At 51.4% G+C, this 19,243-nt stretch overlaps 7 protein-coding genes across 7 annotated transcripts; 3 read left to right on the top strand and 4 right to left on the bottom strand.

Moving 5' to 3' along the window:
• The first annotated feature begins 35 nt into the window (after positions 1-35).
• MRE11 (meiotic recombination) lies at positions 36-3,804 on the top strand. The gene is made up of 4 exons (XM_018273205.2): positions 36-211; positions 268-395; positions 443-3,495; positions 3,553-3,804. Exons 1-3 carry the CDS (start codon positions 196-198, stop codon positions 2,462-2,464), a joined length of 2,166 nt encoding a protein of 721 aa, XP_018131801.1. The 5' UTR covers positions 36-195; the 3' UTR covers positions 2,465-3,495; positions 3,553-3,804.
• VE01_03720 (uncharacterized protein) lies at positions 2,568-3,541 on the bottom strand. Its single transcript, XM_018273204.2, has one exon. It carries the CDS (start codon positions 3,401-3,403, stop codon positions 2,726-2,728), a length of 678 nt encoding a protein of 225 aa, XP_018131802.1. The 5' UTR covers positions 3,404-3,541; the 3' UTR covers positions 2,568-2,725.
• Positions 3,805-3,845: 41 nt separating the features above from the next.
• VE01_03719 (uncharacterized protein) lies at positions 3,846-6,445 on the bottom strand. The gene is made up of 7 exons (XM_018273203.2): positions 5,611-6,445; positions 5,361-5,548; positions 4,896-5,305; positions 4,662-4,838; positions 4,467-4,607; positions 4,283-4,413; positions 3,846-4,227 (listed from the first exon to the last, which is right to left on the bottom strand). Exons 1-7 carry the CDS (start codon positions 6,159-6,161, stop codon positions 3,924-3,926), a joined length of 1,902 nt encoding a protein of 633 aa, XP_018131907.1. The 5' UTR covers positions 6,162-6,445; the 3' UTR covers positions 3,846-3,923.
• A 766-nt stretch (positions 6,446-7,211) lies between these two features.
• On the top strand, positions 7,212-9,879 carry VE01_03718 (uncharacterized protein). Its single transcript, XM_018273202.2, has one exon. It carries the CDS (start codon positions 7,321-7,323, stop codon positions 9,286-9,288), a length of 1,968 nt encoding a protein of 655 aa, XP_018131906.1. The 5' UTR covers positions 7,212-7,320; the 3' UTR covers positions 9,289-9,879.
• On the bottom strand, positions 9,328-13,657 carry VE01_03717 (uncharacterized protein). Its single transcript, XM_018273201.2, has 5 exons — positions 13,150-13,657; positions 12,117-13,101; positions 11,807-12,067; positions 11,637-11,754; positions 9,328-11,588 (listed from the first exon to the last, which is right to left on the bottom strand). Exons 2-5 carry the CDS (start codon positions 12,927-12,929, stop codon positions 9,490-9,492), a joined length of 3,291 nt encoding a protein of 1,096 aa, XP_018131936.1. The 5' UTR covers positions 12,930-13,101; positions 13,150-13,657; the 3' UTR covers positions 9,328-9,489.
• A 333-nt stretch (positions 13,658-13,990) lies between these two features.
• Positions 13,991-16,320, bottom strand: VE01_03716 (uncharacterized protein). The gene is made up of 3 exons (XM_018273200.2): positions 15,875-16,320; positions 15,230-15,813; positions 13,991-15,177 (listed from the first exon to the last, which is right to left on the bottom strand). The coding sequence occupies exons 2-3, from the start codon at positions 15,810-15,812 to the stop codon at positions 14,051-14,053; spliced, it is 1,710 nt and encodes a 569-aa protein (XP_018131912.1). The 5' UTR covers position 15,813; positions 15,875-16,320; the 3' UTR covers positions 13,991-14,050.
• A 75-nt stretch (positions 16,321-16,395) lies between these two features.
• Positions 16,396-18,616, top strand: VE01_03715 (uncharacterized protein). Its single transcript, XM_018273199.2, has 4 exons — positions 16,396-16,801; positions 16,857-17,707; positions 17,756-18,220; positions 18,283-18,616. The coding sequence occupies exons 1-4, from the start codon at positions 16,672-16,674 to the stop codon at positions 18,463-18,465; spliced, it is 1,629 nt and encodes a 542-aa protein (XP_018131911.1). The 5' UTR covers positions 16,396-16,671; the 3' UTR covers positions 18,466-18,616.
• Positions 18,617-19,243: the final 627 nt, after the last annotated feature.

The following is a 19,243-nucleotide window of genomic DNA, read 5'->3' as shown; positions in this document are numbered from 1 at the left end:
ATTTAGACGCTCCAGGCAGAGAGAGAGCCTGAGAATTTATATAGCTTTTATACATTTCGTCTCCGAATTCCTCCAACAAATAGTATTGAGAACTGTGCTGGTGTGGAATTTAAAGAGTTTTTTTGCCCATGGAGATTTGAAGCAAAATTTGCGCAGACGTGGGCATTGAGTGCCTGCGACTAGGCAGGCGGCAGGATGTCTGAACTTGGAGGTAATACTCCTCCTTTGCTCCGTAGATTCCAGTGAACAAACCTAACATCATGGCAGACGCCGATACTATACGAATCCTAGTTGCAACAGACAGCCATGTTGGCTACGAGGAAAGAGATCCGATCCGCAAGGACGACAGCTGGAAGAGCTTCCATGAAGTTCTGACCCTTGCGAAGACACAAGATGTTGGCACCACCTTCGGTCACAGAGAGTCATAAGCTGATAAGTGCAGGTCGACATGGTTCTCCTGGCGGGCGATCTTTTCCACGATAACAAGCCCTCCAGAAAGGCTATGTACCAAGTCATGCGCTCTCTTCGGATGACCTGCCTGGGCGATAAACCATGTGAGCTCGAGATGCTGAGCGATGCAAACGAAGTCTTTGATGGGGCATTTAACCACGTCAACTACGAAGATCCCGATATCAATGTCGCCATACCAGTCTTTTCTATACATGGAAACCACGATGATCCGTCCGGAGATGGACACTTTTGCTCGCTCGATCTTCTGCAAGTCTCAGGGCTTCTGAACTACTTTGGGAGGACGCCGGAGTCGGATAATATTGCTATAAAACCGGTTCTACTGCAAAAAGGACAAACAAAACTGGCATTATATGGCATGAGCAATGTCAGAGATGAGCGGCTGTTCAGAACTTTCAGGGACGGGAAAGTGACGTTCTTTAAGCCTGGAGTGCAACAGGATGATTGGTTTAACATCATGGCCGTCCACCAAAACCACCATGCTCACAGCGAGACGGGATATCTGCCGGAAAACTTCTTGCCCGAATTTATGGACCTGGTCGTTTGGGGACATGAGCACGAGTGCCTCATTGATCCAAAGTATAACCCTGAAACCTCATTCCATGTCATGCAGCCCGGTTCGTCAGTTGCTACGTCCCTGGTTCCAGGAGAAGCTGTACCAAAACATGTGGCAATCTTGAACGTAACTGGCCGAGAATTTACCGTCGAAAAGCACCGTATCAAAACAGTACGGCCGTTCATTACGAAAGAGATCGTTCTCGCTGATGACAGGCGTTTCAAAGGCCTGGACAAGAAGAAGGAAAATAAGCAGGAGCTCACGCGGCGACTGATGGAGGTTGTCGAAGACCTAATTGAAGAGGCAAAACGTGACTGGCTGGAAATCCAAGACGCGGACAGCGACGAGCCAATCGAGGTTCCCCTTCCTCTCGTGCGCCTCAAAGTCGAATACACGGCCCCCGAGGGCGGACGTTACGATTGCGAAAACCCACAGCGCTTTTCCAACCGTTTTGTTGGCAAGGTTGCCAACGTAAATGATGTTATCCAGTTCTGGCGGCGCAAGAGCAGAGGTGGCGCGAACAGCAAGAAGGATGGCGCGGCCGACATGCCTGAGGAGTCCGTCATAGCCAATCTGTCCATCGATAATGTCAAGGTCAGCAAGCTCGTTCGAGAGTTTCTCAACGCGCAGAGCCTCAAGATCCTTCCTCAGGCGCCTTTCGGCGATGCCGTCAGCCAGTTCGTGGACAAGGACGATAAGCATGCCATGCAAGTCTTTGTGGATCAGTCTCTCGAGGGGCAGGTGCAGACACTGCTCTCCCTCGAAGACGACGAAGAAGACCTTGACTCCGCTATGGCACGCTACGCTGCCCAGATTGACAAGCAGTTCCACGAAGGGACGCTTGCGCGTCGCGGCCGCTCATCCAGGAAACTCAAGCCGAGGCCGGTCAACTGGGATTCGGATATGGACGGCGAGTGGGAGGACCAGCCTGGCGCCTGGGAGAAGGATGATGAGGACGATACCCCTGCGCCTGCCCCAGCTGCAGCGGCGAGGCGGAGAGGAAGGGTCGCGAGCCCAATTGTGGAGGATGACGATGATCCATTTAATACCCCAGCCCCTGCGCCTGCTCCCGCAAAGCGAGCCCCAGCTAAGCGCGCCGCGCCTGCTGCTCGTAAACCTGCAGCGCCAAAGAAGACGCCTGCGCCGAAGAAGGCACCTGCGAAGTCGAAGGTCAACACAGGGATGTTCGTTGACGATGATGACGATGAAGATATAGTAATGCTCGACGAGGCGCCAGTTCCGAAAAGTCAACCAAAGAGGGCTGCTTCGACGAGAGCTAAACCCTCGACGCAGTCACAGCTGAATTTCAGCCAAATGGGAAGCCAGGTTGGTGGGAGGGGAAAGGGGAAGGCAAAGGCAGAGTTGAGTGATGATGAGATTAGCGATGATGATGATGCTTTCGAGCCGGTTGCTAGCACGCGGTCGTCAAGGCGGAGATAGAGACGACTTAACGAATTTATGGGGGGCGTTTTTTAGTGGGATCAGGGAAGCTGATAGGAAATCTGGCTACGTAGGCGTCGATAGGGCTCATTAGATCACATACCAATCAATACCCGAATTTTATTCGATGTCCTATATTTTTATGGCACTACTGAGTTACTCTGCTCTCTAGGTCTCATTATAACACCTAAAGACCGAACATTCATTGTCAGGGCCTAATCCGACGACTTCCTGCGATAGAACCTATCGGGCGCGGAGTCACTAATTGTTACCCCTAAGGCTTGTCTTCAAAGGAACCGGTTTTCCGTCCACATCACGAGGTTCAAAATCCAGCGCCATGTATCCAAACTCCGCAACGTCCTGACCGCACTTCTCAGTGACCCAGTGCGCAAACATATCCATCCCAGCAACTGCCCCGCCTGCCGTCCAGAATTTCCCGTCCACAACCCACTGCTTCGATGACCAGTTAACGTCCGGCTTCAGCTCCTTGGCCTTTGCCAGATACTGATGATTCATTGTCGCCGTTCGGCCATCGAGAATACCAACCGTGGCGGCAACCATTCCACCAGTGCATGTTGTGAACAGGCCCTGGAGTCCATCTACTCGTTCTCGAATGAAGTTTGCAAAGACGTCCGGTACGTTAAGGAAGAATTCGGGATGCGGTCCGCCAATGAGGAGGTAATCGAGCTTGGGACATGTCGCGCAGGTGGTGGTTGGCTTAATTGTACAATTTGCCGTTCCAGCTAGCCCATCCATAGTGTCCCCGATATAATGGAATTCAATATCAAGGCCACGGTCGGCGAATTCCAGTGTCTCCCCAATGGCCTCTCCGCTTCCCTTGAGGTAGGGGATTGAGGAAGATGAGAGAATATCGACTGGTCCAATGACGTCTAGAATCTGGAAAGGAATCAAAAGAATCCCGAATTGGATGGGCGCCATTTTGGATAAATCGGAATCGAAAGTGTTAATCGTAAGAATGGGGTTTCTTCGTCAACGAAGTGATTATAGAGTAGGATATGGCATGATAAATTGTGAGTTCTTATAGGAATGTGAGCGCGGGTCCCACGGAAGGTCTCTGATACTGCAAGTGATAAATCGCGGAACCCAGATCGCGGATCGCGGAGGAATCTCACTGCCAAATCGCGGGGTCGCGGGTTGTGGGTCGAGCGCCACAGCCGGCGCGGAAGAAACTCAACTTCTCTAGCTTATTGATAGGCTATAATACGAAAATTATAGCCCTGGGTGATCGAGAGCCTTCATTTTAGTCATAGTTACTATAATCGCTGGCGGTCATCACCGTCCCTGCTCCGACCTTCGGCACGTGGAGGTTTAATAGAAAGCATGTACACCAATGCCAACAAGATATCAAGTAGTCGTGATCCCCAAAACCATATATATATATTTAGGTTCTAACGGATACACTGAGATTATTAAGTTATGTGGCCCAGTGTAGTTATCTTTAGGCCCAATCTATGCCCGCCGTGGTGCGTCGGGCCTTAGCAGCGTCATAGAGATTCTGAATATCCGTCTTCCACTGCTTGACGTCTGTCCTAAGGATTCTACGATCATATGTCAAGAGCCCATTAACCTCGCCTTCAACATCAGTAGTCTGCGTCCATACTCCACCGTTGCATGAAAACATCTTGGTCTGATCCAGAAGCTCGCTGAGAAGGAGATGGCTACGGTAATTCCAAGCCTCAAGCGACTCGTTGATCTCGTAGGTTTGGTTGATGGCATTGATCGCATTTTGGTCATTCCAGAGACTAGAGAGGAGAGTACCGTTAGAAGCTGCAGGAATTACCTGATGGGTAAACTTACTGGTCGATTGTAGTGTTCAGTCCAACTCCTCCAAATTCTCCCTGGAAACCGATCCGGGTGGGGTCAAATGGGGTGGATGCAATGGAATAGAAAGGAGTGCCGCACTGGGGATTGGCGTAGTGGTGGTTGTCCTGATCGATCCCGTTAGTAACAAACAAATCCAATACGTTGCTATTCTACTCACGCTGAAGTCTCCAGCCCCATGGTCGTGCCATCCACTGGTGGCGTCAATCAGTCGTGTTGGGTCGAGCGACCTGACAAGATCGGTGAGGCCATATTCAGGATACCCATCGATCAACTGGCCCCAGCCTTCGTTATAAATAACCTAAGAATATCTCAGTAATGGTCGGGGAGAAGGATTGACTGGTGTTGTACTCACCCATGTTACAATACTTGGGTAGCTCTTGTGGTGATTGATCAAAATCTCAAGCTGACGAGTGAACTCTTCTTGCTGCTCTGCATTTGGTTGCCTCGTGCCGAGAGATGGCATGTCTTGAATGAGCATAATGCCCATTTGGTCACAGGCTTGATAGAACAAGTCAGATTCGACTTTGATCTTTCAGGGCGAATACAGTTAGCTTCTTGGCTCGTTATTTGGATAGTAATTGCTTACATGTTTTCGGAGCATGTTGAAACCGAGACTCTTCAGGGTTTCCAGATCAAATACCATCGCCTCTCTGTTTGGAGGGGTGTATAATCCATCGGGCCAATAACCTTGGTCTAAGGTTCCAAACATGAAAATAGATTCTCCGTTCAGAATGGGTCGAACGACTCCGTTAACTTCACCTTTGGCAATAGTCCTGAATCCAGTATAGCTAGTAATTTTATCCTTGCCCATTTTGACGGCGACGTTGTAAAGAGTCGGGGAGTCAGGGGACCACAGCTTGGGCGAGGAGACGGTAAACTGGAATGGAGAATCTGAGAAACCTTTGTAAGAGGCTACCTGTTTATTTGTCTTACTGTCAGAGACAGTAACTGTAACGGCCGTCCTCTTTCCACTGGAGCTGTGAACTGTGGCATTAACTATTTTAATATTGATGTTAGCTCATATAGCAGATATATTCACTGGCTATCTCACCTTGGCCGTGCATATTAGCATCAAGATCAAGCTGAGTAATGTAGTTTGCCGCGGCGGCAGGCTCAATCCAGACGCTTTGCCAGATTCCACTGCAGGGAGTGTAGAAGATGTGACTGGGACGGAGGGTCTGTTTTCCAATTGGAATCACAACACCGTCACTATCCGTCGGGTCGTGCACAAAAATGAGCCTATTGACATTTCAGATGCGTCAGCCACCAAATATTTTGTATAGAAATAGGTAATTACGTACAGCTCGTTCTCTCCATCTTGTGATACGAATTTCGTCACGTCCACGGTGAAGCGAGCGTAACCTCCGCGGTTGAAACCAGCTTTTTGGCCATTGACGAATACAGTTGCCTCATAGTCCACTGCGCCAAAGTTGAGTAGGAGCTGCTGTCCAGACCAATACGATGGAACTTTGAAAGAGGTAGAGAACCACGAAAATATCGTGTTAGTGCCTAGGATTCCAGAAAGGCCACTCTCGAGGCAAGAAGGGATTAAGACCTCTTGAGCCAACTCCTGACCAAAGGGAGGGGTATTGAGGGCATCTAAGCTGCCGGCATCTTGGTATTTCCAGATTCCATTCAGGTTTTGCCATTCAGCGCGCTGAAGCTGAGGCCGGGGATATTCGGGCCATGGGTTTGTGCCAACCTTGTAGGTCCAGTCCGTTGTCAACGGTGGTTCCTTCACAGCATACGAAACGGCTCGGTTGACATTGGGCTTCTGGTAATCCCCTACGAGACTGCGTGCTAGGACAGCATCTGCCAACAGCGGCAAAAGAAGGCTGGCTTTGAAATGCATCTTGCCCGTAGCAAGTATAAGAAAACGATAGCAACTTCAAAACAAAGGGCTGTGAATCTTGTCGGAGCGACGGAGGCGATAAGAAGTGAGAAAGAAAAAAAAATACTTAGGCGTCCAGGACCAACCTTTTAAGAAGGGTAGCTCTCACTTGAATCCGCAGGGAATGTCTCTGTCATCCTGCTCACAGCAAGCAGCCAAGGCTAGCCATCTCACTGACATGGCGAGTGACACCAGCTCACCAGGATGATAATGCAGATCACAAAATGAGAGAGGCAGGTCAGAGTGCTCGGAAGTATGGCGAGTTCCCGGACACACGCGGTGGCCCTCGTCCTTCGATTATATGTCTTAGGAAGACGCGGACTAAGACAGGGCTCCCCACTCTGCAGGCTCATCCAGAGACACTTTAACCCACCAACCCACGGCCAAAGCTTTGCATCGAAATACATGCAAAGTTGGTTTCTAGCTCGGTAGTGCCAGCTGACAAGGTGGAACCGGAGAGTCTAACGTTATACTGAATCTGCAGTCAAAGGGTAGATTCTCGGGGACCAAATTTCTACAATTTGGCCTCCGAGGAACTGCGTTTTGACCCCGCACCCTCTCTCATATTGCAGCTTCAATGCAGCTCCAACGGTTATGGCGCAACGTTGTACGACTATCCATGAACGAATCGCGGGGTCGCCAGCAGCGGTCATCCTCGAAGGATTCGGGATCAGCAACTATTCCCAGTGGCATCTGGGGTTGCCCCTCATTCCCCAGGTCTCCGGCTATGTCATTTCTGCAAGAGTTGTAAAAGAAGGAAGATCGCCGTGGCAGTTTGTATGCCTGTGCGGAGGTATATTCACAAATGCAGGTATTCCTTCCGGGTCGTCTACTGATAGTAGGAGCTATATGTTATTTAGACTCGTTGTGTTCGGCCCTATCATTAGATGCCAAGCCATATATCCGGCCTAGATTACCCCGAGCCTAATTAAGCCAGGACCAGGTCCTCAGCGCCTGATTTTTTAGAGCAGGCGCTGACGGCGAGAAATTAAGCGACAATTTCGAATGCCGCGTCGACCTCGGAGAGAGCCCAGAAGAGCCTCTCACATGGTCGTTTTACCTACAAAATGCAATAATTGATGAATTGTTCAATGCACAACCTTATTTCTTGGCTGGCACCATGGATAACTGCCCAAGTAAGCCCAGGAAGACCGAACGTGCGTGCAAGCCTTGTCGTGACCTGAAAGTTAGGTGCCTGCCTTCTTCAGACGGCGGGAATATCTGCCAGAAATGCCAGAGGTCAGGTGCATGCTGTGTATTTGAGGAGCTAAAGCAGCGGAAGAAGCGGAAGGCACCTGATGACCCCACTACTGTCGAAGCCTTGGAGGCAAAGCTATCAGAATTGGCTAGGCAGCTAGAGGCGAGCAACGCCCAGCTCCAGTCACTTCAGGGTTCGACTTGTGAGAATCTCAGTCCGGATAATCCGAGTTTAAGCAGCTATACTGCGCCAATCGCATCAAGTTCCTCGAGCACCCAGGTAGCGGACAGTGGTTCTGTTGATCAGGACGAGCACGTTATTGAGCAGCTCTTCGGGTGTGGTATTCTTACCACATGCACCGCCGGTGCGTACTTATTAAAGTACCGAGAAATGTGCCAATACTCCCCATTTGTTGTGGTACCAGAAGGGGCCACAATTGAGTCACTGAGGCAAGACCATCCGTTTCTCTTACACGCGGTGCTTGCTGCAGCATCCCGTGAGAACCCAGATTTGCAGAGTACGCTTGAGAGAAGCCTCCGGGAACGGCTGCTGAGAACAGTCATGATTGAAGGAGACAAAAGTATTGATCTGCTACAAGCCATTCTTATCTATCTCACCTGGGAACACTTTTTCCACTTCCCGAAGAAACGACTCTTCAATCAGCTTCTTCATGTTGCTATTAGCATCTGCATCGATATGGGACTTGATCTCGGGCCTTGTGAGGCCAGTGCTAGAAAGGCTGGCCTGCAGTTAGATCATCATTCCTCAGCTGGCGGGGCACCAGATGATATATTCTTTAGCAGAGCAGCCAGAAGAGCGTATATCGGGTGCTACTACCTCTCCTCGGCCTCGGCGTGGGTATGGCGAAAACCAAACAATATTCACTATACCGAATACATGATGCAATGCGCCCAATCTCTATCAAAAGACCCAGAATACGAGACAGATGCTCTTATACTGCCGCTTCTTCAAACCCAGCTTCTCGGCGACGAATTTCATGATCTACTCTTACCCACCAATATTGATTACTCATGCTCATCCAGCTCAGAACAAGTCCAAACACATCTGAAAACGTTCCGAGCAAAGCTAGACGAATTACTGCCCAACGAACCTTCAGATTGCTTGCCGACAACCCTTGCATCTTGTCTTGCGACCTTGCATGCCTATGAAATGGACATGCTAAGTAAAGGTATGGTAAACAAGGAGAGTCTAGGTGGCTTGAATGCGGCCCCCACGTCCAGTCAACTCGACGTGATAATGGCCTGCCTCGACTCCGCGCGATGCTACGTAGAGACATTCCTTTCATTCTCCCTCTCCGAGTATCCAAAGCTTGCCGTGCCTCAATGGTGGGGTTTGATAGGCAGTGTCTATATTCTCTACGTTTTATCAATAGGCACCCCGCAGCTCCCTCTCTGGGACGTGTGCGTTGCAAGAGATAAAGTCAAACTAGAAATCTACCTCGACCTGCTTTGCTACCGTATGCAAAGCATTACTGGTTCGACTGCAGAAGCTCCCGCTGGACGGGATCTGTTTTCGCTGATGGGGCCTATATTCGCGAATGTCAAGACGTCTTATGAACGGCTTAAGAAACTGCCTCAGAGTGCCAGCTCGGTTGATGGGGAACCTGTCCATGGGACGGCGTTTGAGAGCGAAGCTAAGCCTTGTAATAAACGGATAAAACCCGGTCGGTGTCCAGTATTTCCGTTCTGGTCAAGGACGCAAAGCGTCGCCAGCCCCCCTATCGAAGCACCAAACGATCTTTTCGCAGCGTTTGAATCGACAGATCCCAATACGGATTGCTTTCAGGATTGTTCATGGCTCGAAGACATGACCAGCGTGGACGCGAACCTGGGCTGTAACTCAAGTAACTGGAATTTCGACGGGTCATGATAGGACTTCTGCGTACGAGGTAGTTAACGTAGCTCCTCAGGCAGCGGAGTCAGAGCAAATATCAAGAAAACCAGTAAAAATCTGAACAAAAACTGTAAATGCTAAAAAACGCGTCGAGCTATCTACATTCAAACTCTCCCAGGCTCAGCACCTAGCCCTCAATATAAACATAACCCTCAATATAAACATAACCGTCTCCATCTACTTCAACTCCACCCCCGCCTTAACAGCCGCAACAATAGCATCACAGCTCGTCTTCGCATCCCCAAACAACATGCGATTATTCGGCTTATAAAACATCGGATTCGGCACATCCGCATACCCACTCCCCATCCCCCTCTTCATCACAATCGTATTCCGACTCTTCCACGCATGCAGCACCGGCATCCCCGCAATCGGACTATCCTTCTCCAGCGCGATCGGATTCACCGTGTCGTTCGCCCCAATCACGATAGTCAGATCCGTGTCGTTGAAATCGTCGTTGATCTCGTCCATCTCCAGCACCACGTCGTAGGGCACGCTCGCCTCGGCGAGAAGGACGTTGCATTGTCCCGGCATGCGGCCCGCGACGGGGTGGATAGCAAAGCGGACCTTAGCGCCGCGGGCGCGCAGCAGGGCCGTGAACTCCGCGATCGCGTATTGCGCTTTGGCGACCGCCATGCCGTAGCCTACGACGATGATGACGCTTTCGGCTTCGAGGAGCTTCGTGGCGACTTCGTCGACGGAGGTGGTGGTTAGCTCGCCCTCGAGTTTGTAGTCTGTGCGTGCGGGCGCGGAGGAGATGCCGCCGAAGAGGACATTGGTGAGGGAGCGGTTCATGGCTTTGCACATGATGTAGGAGAGGATGCTGCCGGAGACGCCGATGAGGGAGCCGACGCTGGTGAGGAGGGGGTTGCCGAGCATGAAACCTTCGGCTACGAGGGCGAAGCCGGAGTAGGCGTTGAGGACCGTGATGACGACGGGCATGTCGGCGCCGCCGATGGCGGCGGTGGTTGTGTATCCTTTGGCGAAAGAGAGGATGGCGCTGCCGGTGAGGCACATAGCGGCAACGGCTGGAGCGCCGGGGGCCATTGTGACGAAGGCACCCATTGTTGCGGCGTTCAGGGCGAGCATGCCGCCGTTGATGAGGTGTCTGCCGGGGAGGATTGTGGGCTTGGAAGACATGCGACCTGCGAGCTTGAGGAAAGCCACGATAGACCCGGTGAAGGTCACTCCACCGATCAGGACACCGAGGTACCCAGTCACCATGTGAAGCATCGAAATGTGATCACCACCCACACTAGCCATAACGGAGCCGATGGAGGTGAGGACAGCGGCAAGACCTACGACAGAGTGGAGTGCGGCTACTGTCTGGGGGAGCTCCGTCGCGGTGATGCGTCGTCCGATTACTCCTCCGATTCCGGAACCTAGACCAGCGACGGCGAGAACTTGGATTAGCTGTGGGGTGGTGAAACCGCAGGCTGCGAGAGAGGCGAGGATTCCGGACCCTACACCGAGTATACCAAGGAGGTTACCCGTGCGAGCAGTTGCTTGCGACGCAAGTCCAGAGAGGGATCCAATACAGAGCATAGAACTAACCAGGTACCCAGCCTGGACGAGCCCAGCCATACCAGTCGAAGCAGCAGCGATATAACCACCACCAAAGAGTATACCCGGGATGGCGTAAAGCCACGGGTATTCCTGGGGATCAGTCTTGCGACGGAACATATCGAGCATGCGCTTCGTAATGACGAAGCCACCGGTAACATTGACAAACGCAAGGAGCACAGAAGCCGCGCCGAGGAATTGCGGGATCGTTTCGGGTAGGTAGTTGCCGCCCATGATGAAGAAGCCACCGACACCGACCATTCCAGAGATGGCGTTGGTGACGCTCATGAGCGGGGAGTGCAGGGCGGGCGCGACGCCCCAGACGACGCGGTAGCCGATCAGACCAGCGAGAGAGAAGGTGAAGAGGTTACCCATGAAGAGGGGCCCCGTTAGCTTTCCAAGAGCGAGGACGGCGCCCATGCCGCCGGTGACAGTCATGACTTCCCGGGAAGCTTTCTGCCATGGGGTCACAGCCAGGACTTCTTCCTTGACCTCGGCTGCCTTTGGTGCGGGTGCGGGAGGCGGTGCGAGGGGAGGCAGAGCGGGGAGGAATTCGCCGTTGTAGGTGACGATGGAGCGTCGGACCACTTCGTCGTTTAAGTCGATACCGAAGTGCTTCTCCTTGGGTGACATAGATAAGAGAAATTTAGTGATGTTGTTGGAGTACAATGTGGACGACTGTGTCGGGAGACGTGATGGGAAGTCCGTATAACCTTTCATACGTTAGTGTCTATGCAGTGAATCAATATATGAGAGCGTACCAATCACAGTCACGCCTTTGTGAGTAACCAGTTCGCCTGGTACAGTGATTTCGCAGTTACCACCAGCCTCAGCAGCCAAATCAACAACGACAGAGCCAGGCTTCATTGCCGATACCATCTACAAATTGTCAGCTGTAAGCCACAAAAATCACAATGCAGGAATAACAAACCTCTTCAGTAATCAGGGTAGGAGCCAGTTTGCCAGGAATCAGTGCAGTCGTGATGACAATGTCAACCTCCTTGCACTGTTCGAGGAAGAGCTTCATCTCTGCCGCGATAAACTCCTTCGACATGACTTTGGCATAACCGCCACCTCCAGAGCCGTCTTCTTCCATATCGACCTCGATAAACTCTGCTCCGAGCGACTGGACCTGCTCGCGTGCAGCACTTCGTGTATCGAAACCACGGACGATAGCGCCCATGCGGCGAGCCTATATATGTCAGAATTGTCCCCTTATCGAACTGCAGCTAACTGCTTACCGTAACAATAGCACTGAGTCCAGCAACACCAGCTCCAATAACCAACACCTTACAAGGCGGGATCTTCCCCGCCGCAGTCGTCTGCCCAGTCATAAATCGGCCAAAGTGATTCGAAGCCTCCAAAACAGCCTTATATCCGGCGATATTCGCCATGGAGCTCAACGCATCGAATGTCTGCGCCCTCGAGATTCGTGGAATCATATCCATGGCAAACGAGGTCAACCCCTTCTTGGCCATCATATCCACGACCGGCCTATTGCGGTCCAAACTCGGCTGCAGCATCGATATAATAACCGAACCCGGCTTGAAACCGTCCACGAAGTTGTTCACATGGCTAGTAAACTGCGGTTCTTCATTCGCCCACGTCGGGTTCCCGGCCGTCAAGCGAGGGGGGCGCACTTTAAGCACGATATCGCTCTCGGTCCAGACGTTGCGGGAGTTGGCGATAGTGGCGCCAGCGGCCTCGTAATCGTGGATGGGGAACTGGGCCGCGAAGCCGGCGCCGTGCTCGACCATGACGCGCTTGAATCCCTTCTTGAGGAGGAGGGCGGCGTTGGCGGGGGTCATGGCGACGCGGCGCTCGCCGGGGAAGACTTCGGTGGGGACACCGATGGTGAGCTCGGAGTAGGGGATTGATTTGACGGGGGCTTCGGCTTCGGGCTCGGCCTCAGAGGGTTTCTTCTCTTCATAGAGGCGTGTTGTGGAGTGGTAGAGGCGGAGTTTGGAGCGGTTGAGGGTTGTTACTGTGGGCTGGGAGAGCCATGCTGTGTGGTTGGCCAAGGCCCCACAGAGCCTTGTGGATTGGGTTATCATGGTTAAAACAGAGGATGTGAGCTTCTATATTCAAGCTGTAAGAGAAAATTTGGTCGTAGTCCTTGGTGGAAGGCGGATAGTCTATGGGCGGGGTGCCTGTGTATTCTTGGTCATGTAGAAAACGACTTATTGGGCTGAGTGGAGATTTGAGAGTTTCTGAGCGTATCTACTACTGCTGAAAGTTAGAACAAGCCCAGTCGCAATTTCTCCATATGCTTACCTTCTTATCTGAGCTGTGTTAGAGTGGAGAGTCGTGTATCCGGCGGCGTGGCCAACAGGGTATCAAGCTCTCTCTCAGCAGCTCACTCGCATGGCAGTCTAGCTAAACCGGCGTCTCAGAGCAACAATCCCGCGGCAGCACTCAGGTATATCAAACTCTCCTCTTCGCAATCGGAGCTATCATCTCAGATTTCGCAGCTCAGTCTCGTCGTTATCCTCGTTGTCGTCGTCGCCAACACGTCGCTCGTGTGGGGGAGAAGGAGCAAATAGCCTCGCGGGCCGATAGCTACCGTATTTAACCAGGTGGGCGCGTAAAGTCCGTTATGCACAGCTGCACGAGAGGATCAATGTCTTGCCTCTTGCTGCTTATGGAAATGTCTCTTATGTCTCTTATGTATGTACAGTTACAGAACAGAAAGTGTTTGATACCGGGAAAAAGAAAGCAGGTACTTAGTGTCGCGTGTGGTGGTTGGTAGCCGGTGAGGTACCGCTCCGAGTACCGCGCCGAGTACCCCGCATAGTCCCGAGGTGAGGGACCCTGAAATGCTGGAAACTGGCTGCGCGACGGAGACACCTGGGCCGAGGCTGTGTGGGATGTTGATTGGACGGAGGAGGGACAGAAGGATCCGCTATACGACAACAAAGAGCAACCAAGGCGGCCTGGTGTTGGTCCGTTCACTTGGATGTAGTGTGGGGATGCGGGGAGAAGCTGGGAGCCTGTAAGACTGTAACATCACATACCAACATCAGGACCTGTACAGTAACATTACGAAGAAACATCAGAGCATGAGAACCGTAACATAACATAGCAACATCAGGACACTCGGTCAGCTAACTAACTCATGGTATCAAATTCTCGGCATAGCTACTACACTACATAAACTCGGGGTCCGTATACGAGACTACAAGTCTTGAGGCCTGATGATCTTCTGTCCCTTGAACATCAACCAACCCATGAACCCCCCACCGCATGGCTTCTCAACCTTCGTGCTGGTGCTGCTCTTGCCTCCGCTCTTACTTCCCTTACTGCTCTTAACACTCTCACCCTTATACTCCTGAATCAACACATCCGGCTTCACAACCGACGACTCCACCAACTTCTCCCCCTCCGCCCCCAGCGCCACAACCTGCACACTCCTAATCCCCGTCCTTTCAACCGTCAACACAGTCTCAAAGCTCTCCCTCTTCGCCGTCCCCAGCAACTCACGCTTGCCATTCGCATAAATCTCGTAAAAGCGCCAGTGCTTCGTCTCCGTGTCGCCGTTCCAAGAAACATAGATGCTGGTCTCTCCCTCGTCGTCATCGTTGAGCGCTACAACTGCTGGTGCCTCGTGCGGGATGCCGGTCCAGTTGTATCGGAAGCCGCGGTAGTTCTCGACGCCCTCGCCTAGGCTGCCGGAGTCCATGTAGAAGTGGAAGATTGGCTCGCCATTTGGTTTGTACTCTGTGATGGCACCCTCAGAGCCCCAGTTCACCAACACGTTACCGTTGGGCAGGACCTGCGTCGAGCCTTGCGATTTGGACAGCAGGTCATCAGGTGGGTAGAAACCCTGCACCAGCGTAGCGGTCCAGTTCTCGGTATCGACCTCGATGATCTTCCCCGCCGACGTAGCGTTGAAATGCACCTCTCCACCACGTCCATTCTCAGTCCCATGAGCCGAGTTATCATAAATAGAAATAACCTCCTTCTTCCCATCCTCCGATCGACTCAAATACCTCGCATGATGCTGGAACGCGAACTCCACGCCCTCCCCAAGCTCAAAGTCAGTCGACTTCCCGCTAAGCTGCCAGAGGATCTCGCTAGTTCGGCCATCAATCTTGTAGGCTGCGTTGGCGTCGCGGGCCGAGATGAGGTAGTTCCCTTGGTCGTCCTTGTCGACGCTGTTGATGTGGAAGTAGTCCCAGGCGTCGGAGGAGTTGTAGCCGCTGCCGGCTTGGCCGGGGTTGAGGGGGAGGAAGGCTTCGGAGGGGGAGACGTGCTCGAGACTGCTCCATTCGAAGAGGACTTCGCCGGATTCAATGTCGAGTTCTGGGGTTGTTAGTTTAAGTTCTTGATACATGTGACTGGAGTGGGGTCTTACCTTGGAATCTTGCGTCGACGATCCACTGTTGCTCTGGGGATCCGCCGTATGGTGAAAGATCATACGGAACAGGGTGGTAGATCTGGATCAGAGCGGTCTTCTCGTTGATGATGATGAACTCGTGCTTATCAGTCAACCTGTGGTTACCCGCGCGTAGCTCGCGGATGGTGTTGTAATTCTGGTCCAAGAAAGTAGTGTGACCATGTCCATGTCCGTACGCCGCATTATGACTTCCCTCGAAACTGAACAGGACATCCTTTCCCTTGTACCGTCCGGCTTGGAAGTTGGTGGCCCAGATGGAGAAATATGTAAAGCCAGACCAGACGAGGTCGCCGGTGTCTGTGAAGATGTAAGGGGCGGCTTGGAGCGGTCCGTGGCGCGTGCCTTCTGGGAAACCGGCGAATGGTGCAATGAAGATGTAGCCGCTCTCAACATCTGCGGTGGCGGGGATGGTGATGTTGAGCTTTGGCGGGGCAAGATCTGGACGGGATTTGAATTGCCAGTCTGCAGCGACGAGTGGAACGGCTGCTAAGCCTAGAGCAAGCTTCATGAGGCTTCCGAGCCCTGTCTTCGTGGGACTCATGCTGTAGGTTCTTGATCAGCTGCTGAACTTTTGGGGGCGGGGTAAAGCTTATAGATACTAACATTGATATTGAGAAGGATTTATGGGGGGAATGGGAGCTTCGATTTTTTTAAATCAATGACAAGAACAGTCACGAAAGTACGCTCACCTTGAAGATATTTGAGAGCATCAGCGAATAGCTAAATACCTTCATTTGCCAACATACTACCCCTCCAAAAAAAACCCCACTAACCCACATCTCTGAAGCTCATCGATCACCACATCGCTGACTTGTCAAAATGAGCTGCTTTGACGTGATAGCTTCAAGGACTTCGCCTCCGCAAACCGGGACGCGGGGTTCATCGCCGGGTCCTGCATGATTGGCCTCACCAAACGGACTTGGACTCCGTGCCTCACAACACATGCATATCCAATATAATTCAAAAAAGTCAACATGCCAATTATACCATCTTAAGCATTCTGACGCAATTCATGGGGGTGGAGTTCGACTCCGTTAGCACGATCTGTGATCAAGACGATATCGGCGCTTGTGGACTTCGTGTCCGCTTCTCTCCACTTTCGCCTCGTGCGTCTGTCCGCGACACGATCAGAGCACGAGGGCTAATGCATGCAACACGTTTTACACGCTGGCATGGCAGGATTAATTACCGGGGTGGTTGATTGACGTAGGTTTGTTTCTTATCTTTCTCGGATTTTTGTAAAATCTATTTTTCTACTTGTCGCGTTTAATACTCGTTGTGTTGGCGACTCTCCCCTCGGCGTTCTCCAAACAACTTTTTCGGATCTATATTTCGTTTCTTTGGCTTCTATTCAAATAATCAGGACGGGGATATGTTGAGAGGCTGGACCGCAGGAACAAATGGACCGCCGTCATGATACCTACGAAACTTTAAATGGGGAGCAAGAACCGCTGCTCAGCAATGTTGCAATCGCCAGCCCTACAAAGTCAACCTGGAAACCCCCAGCAGGGTTCATCTGGATCGAAATCGGTATTACTTAACACAGACCTTCAGATGCCACTCGCCAGAGGCTAACTATTTACAGCAATATTTTCAAACGTCTTCCTCTCCGGCTTCGATGGAACGATCACGGCATCAACCTACGCAGTAATCGGCTCGGAATTCAACGCCGCCAACACGATCTCATGGCTCACCACCTCCTACCTAGTCACCTCTACTGCCTTCCAACCCCTCTACGGGCGATTCAGCGATATCCTAGGACGCCGAGTATGTTTCTTCACCGCCACACTGACCTTTCTCGTTGGCTGCCTCGGCTGCGCCCTCGCGCCTGACCTCGTGTCTTTGAATCTGATGCGCGCCTTGACCGGGCTCGGCGGCGGCGGGCTCATGACAATGGCTACGATCATTAACTCGGATATGATCCCATTTCGGGAGCGAGGAATGTACCAGGCTTGCCAGAACGTGCTACACGGCTTCGGGTCTATATGCGGTGCCAGTCTTGGGGGGGTCATCGCAGATACTATCGGATGGAGGTGGTGTTTTATGTGTCAAGTGCCTGTCTCAGCTTTTGCGTGTGTGGTTGGGTATTTCGTCGTCAAGGACCTTCACTCGAGTACATTTGTGGAGAATGATCAGGAGGGGCTGGTTAAGCCGAAGACTTCGACATGGAAACAGATCGATTTGAGCGGTGCTTTCTTGCTGGTCTTGGGGCTGTCGGCGCAGCTTGCGGCATTGAGTATGGGTGGTAATAATTATCCATGGTCAGATATTAGAGTCATTGCTTCTCTAGCTATCAGTGTGGTGCTTCTTGCAGCCTTTGTCGTTGTCGAGTCGCGCACGGAAGCAATTCCGGTAATGCCAATGAGTATGCTCCGGGGAACACTTGCCATCTCGAATCAGATCAGCAATGTGTGCGTTGGGATGGCCGCGTATGCTGTAAGTAACAAGTCTCGCTCGGAAACCTCATCACTGACGCCTTCTTAGTTTCTTTTCATACTACCGCTATTTTTCCAAGTTGTACTCCTCGACACCCCCTCCGAAGCTGGGATGCGCCTCGTTATCCCATCCCTAGGCACCCCAGTTGGAGGTGTAGTTGCTGGCTACATCATGTCGCGTTATGGACGACTGAGTGAATTAGTGAGAACTGGCTGCTTCTTCATGATACTTGGGAATGCTTTAGTTGCATCTTTCGAATTCCATGATTCGAAGTGGAAGTATCTGGTATATCTATTCCCAGCCAATTTTGGCCAAGGGATTGCATATCCCAGCATATTATTCACGTTTCTAGCTGCATTTGAGCACAAAGATCAAGCTGTAGCGACATCAATGGTGTATCTCTTCCGCTCCGTGGGCACAGTCTGGGGAGTTGCCGCCTCGTCGACTCTGATTCAGAATATTCTGTCGACACGGCTGCCAATAGCGCTAGAAGGGATACCCAACAAAGACAAGGTATGTGTCTGGAACTGAAGGCGAAGCTCTAAATGTCCCAATGGCTGACAACTGTATCCTAGATACTGGACGAGATCCGACACAGCGTCACAGTGATCAAAGATCTGCCTCCTGACGTCCAAGCAATCGCCAGACAAGTGTATTATGAAGCACTGAAATACACTTTTATTGCGACCACTGTGGTGACGGTGATTGCTCTTATCTCGGCATTCTTCGCACGGGGAAGGAGTCTCAATCGTTCTTGATAAGATCTTATAGGGGGATGCTTGTTTGGACTATGATTCGCAATAGAGGCTGTTCTATGAGTACATATTATGGGAGCATACGACCGCTATGAATGAAAATATTTTAGAATTTAAATAATTTTCTAAAATATATCGCATTGGAATAAAAGAGGGGCCTAGTTATAAAAGAGTCCGAGTGAATAGTCCCTTGATATTACTACAGTAATTACAAGAATTGTAATGGAAAAATACTTTTAATTACTAGAGGATATAATTATTCTATCAATTACTCAAAAATAGAGTGTGAGAGAGAAATACTATTAGCTCAAAGTTATTATACCTGGACTCTGGCCGAGTGATGTTGGGGTTAACATGTGAACTCGTGGGGTTTTCATGGCCGGACGCCGGCACACGAAGCACTGAGCCCTACATGATGATCTCAAAAACGTGCTCAACAAACACTGTGGAGAAACCTCTAGGGTTCACTTACTGACAAGGTTTCCGCCAAGTCCAATTAACTCGATAACTCGGGGTTTAACATGGGGGGAGTTTTAAACTTTCCACGCTAATGGACTTCAACTCCGCGCCTAAGATAGGAGTCCAAGTCCGCCAACGCGGGACCAAGCACTTGGATGATCCACACTGGCGTGATAGCCAAATTTTCCAACAACTCTTACATTGATAACCCGATTTATCGAAACACGAGACAGTGAAGGTCGCAGCGGATTGCGAATATGGGAGGGTTGATTGCGACTTGATGTCCCATTGATGCTGGCGTCAGTGGTGAGTGCGCGTTCAG

The sequence above is a fragment of the Pseudogymnoascus verrucosus genome (genome assembly GCF_001662655.1).
Source record: "Pseudogymnoascus verrucosus strain UAMH 10579 unplaced genomic scaffold scaffold_13, whole genome shotgun sequence".
Lineage (NCBI taxonomy): Eukaryota > Fungi > Ascomycota > Leotiomycetes > Thelebolales > Thelebolaceae > Pseudogymnoascus > Pseudogymnoascus verrucosus.
Note: the sequence above shows the minus strand (reverse complement) of the source record. Positions and strands in the feature narration are given on the sequence as shown.

Bases quoted from the DNA above. Each gene is read 5' to 3' on its own strand.
- MRE11 (XM_018273205.2), top strand. The intron at 396-442 runs GTTGGCACCACC...TGATAAGTGCAG, and splicing joins CCCTTGCGAAGACACAAGAT to GTCGACATGGTTCTCCTGGC.
- VE01_03720 (XM_018273204.2), bottom strand. From the start codon at position 3,403: ATGGCGCCCATCCAATTCGGGATTCTTTTGATTCCTTTCCAGATTCTA.
- VE01_03719 (XM_018273203.2), bottom strand. From the start codon at position 6,161: ATGCATTTCAAAGCCAGCCTTCTTTTGCCGCTGTTGGCAGATGCTGTC. The intron at 5,549-5,610 runs GTACGTAATTAC...AAATGTCAATAG, and splicing joins CAAGATGGAGAGAACGAGCT to GCTCATTTTTGTGCACGACC. The intron at 4,414-4,466 runs GTGAGTAGAATA...GGGATCGATCAG, and splicing joins ATGGGGCTGGAGACTTCAGC to GACAACCACCACTACGCCAA.
- VE01_03718 (XM_018273202.2), top strand. From the start codon at position 7,321: ATGGATAACTGCCCAAGTAAGCCCAGGAAGACCGAACGTGCGTGCAAG.
- VE01_03717 (XM_018273201.2), bottom strand. From the start codon at position 12,929: ATGATAACCCAATCCACAAGGCTCTGTGGGGCCTTGGCCAACCACACA. The intron at 12,068-12,116 runs GTAAGCAGTTAG...TGACATATATAG, and splicing joins GACTCAGTGCTATTGTTACG to GCTCGCCGCATGGGCGCTAT. The intron at 11,755-11,806 runs GTTTGTTATTCC...GACAATTTGTAG, and splicing joins CTACCCTGATTACTGAAGAG to ATGGTATCGGCAATGAAGCC.
- VE01_03716 (XM_018273200.2), bottom strand. From the start codon at position 15,812: ATGAGTCCCACGAAGACAGGGCTCGGAAGCCTCATGAAGCTTGCTCTA. The intron at 15,178-15,229 runs GTAAGACCCCAC...TAACAACCCCAG, and splicing joins CGTCGACGCAAGATTCCAAG to AACTCGACATTGAATCCGGC.
- VE01_03715 (XM_018273199.2), top strand. From the start codon at position 16,672: ATGGACCGCCGTCATGATACCTACGAAACTTTAAATGGGGAGCAAGAA. The intron at 16,802-16,856 runs GTATTACTTAAC...AACTATTTACAG, and splicing joins GTTCATCTGGATCGAAATCG to CAATATTTTCAAACGTCTTC. The intron at 18,221-18,282 runs GTATGTGTCTGG...ACTGTATCCTAG, and splicing joins GGATACCCAACAAAGACAAG to ATACTGGACGAGATCCGACA.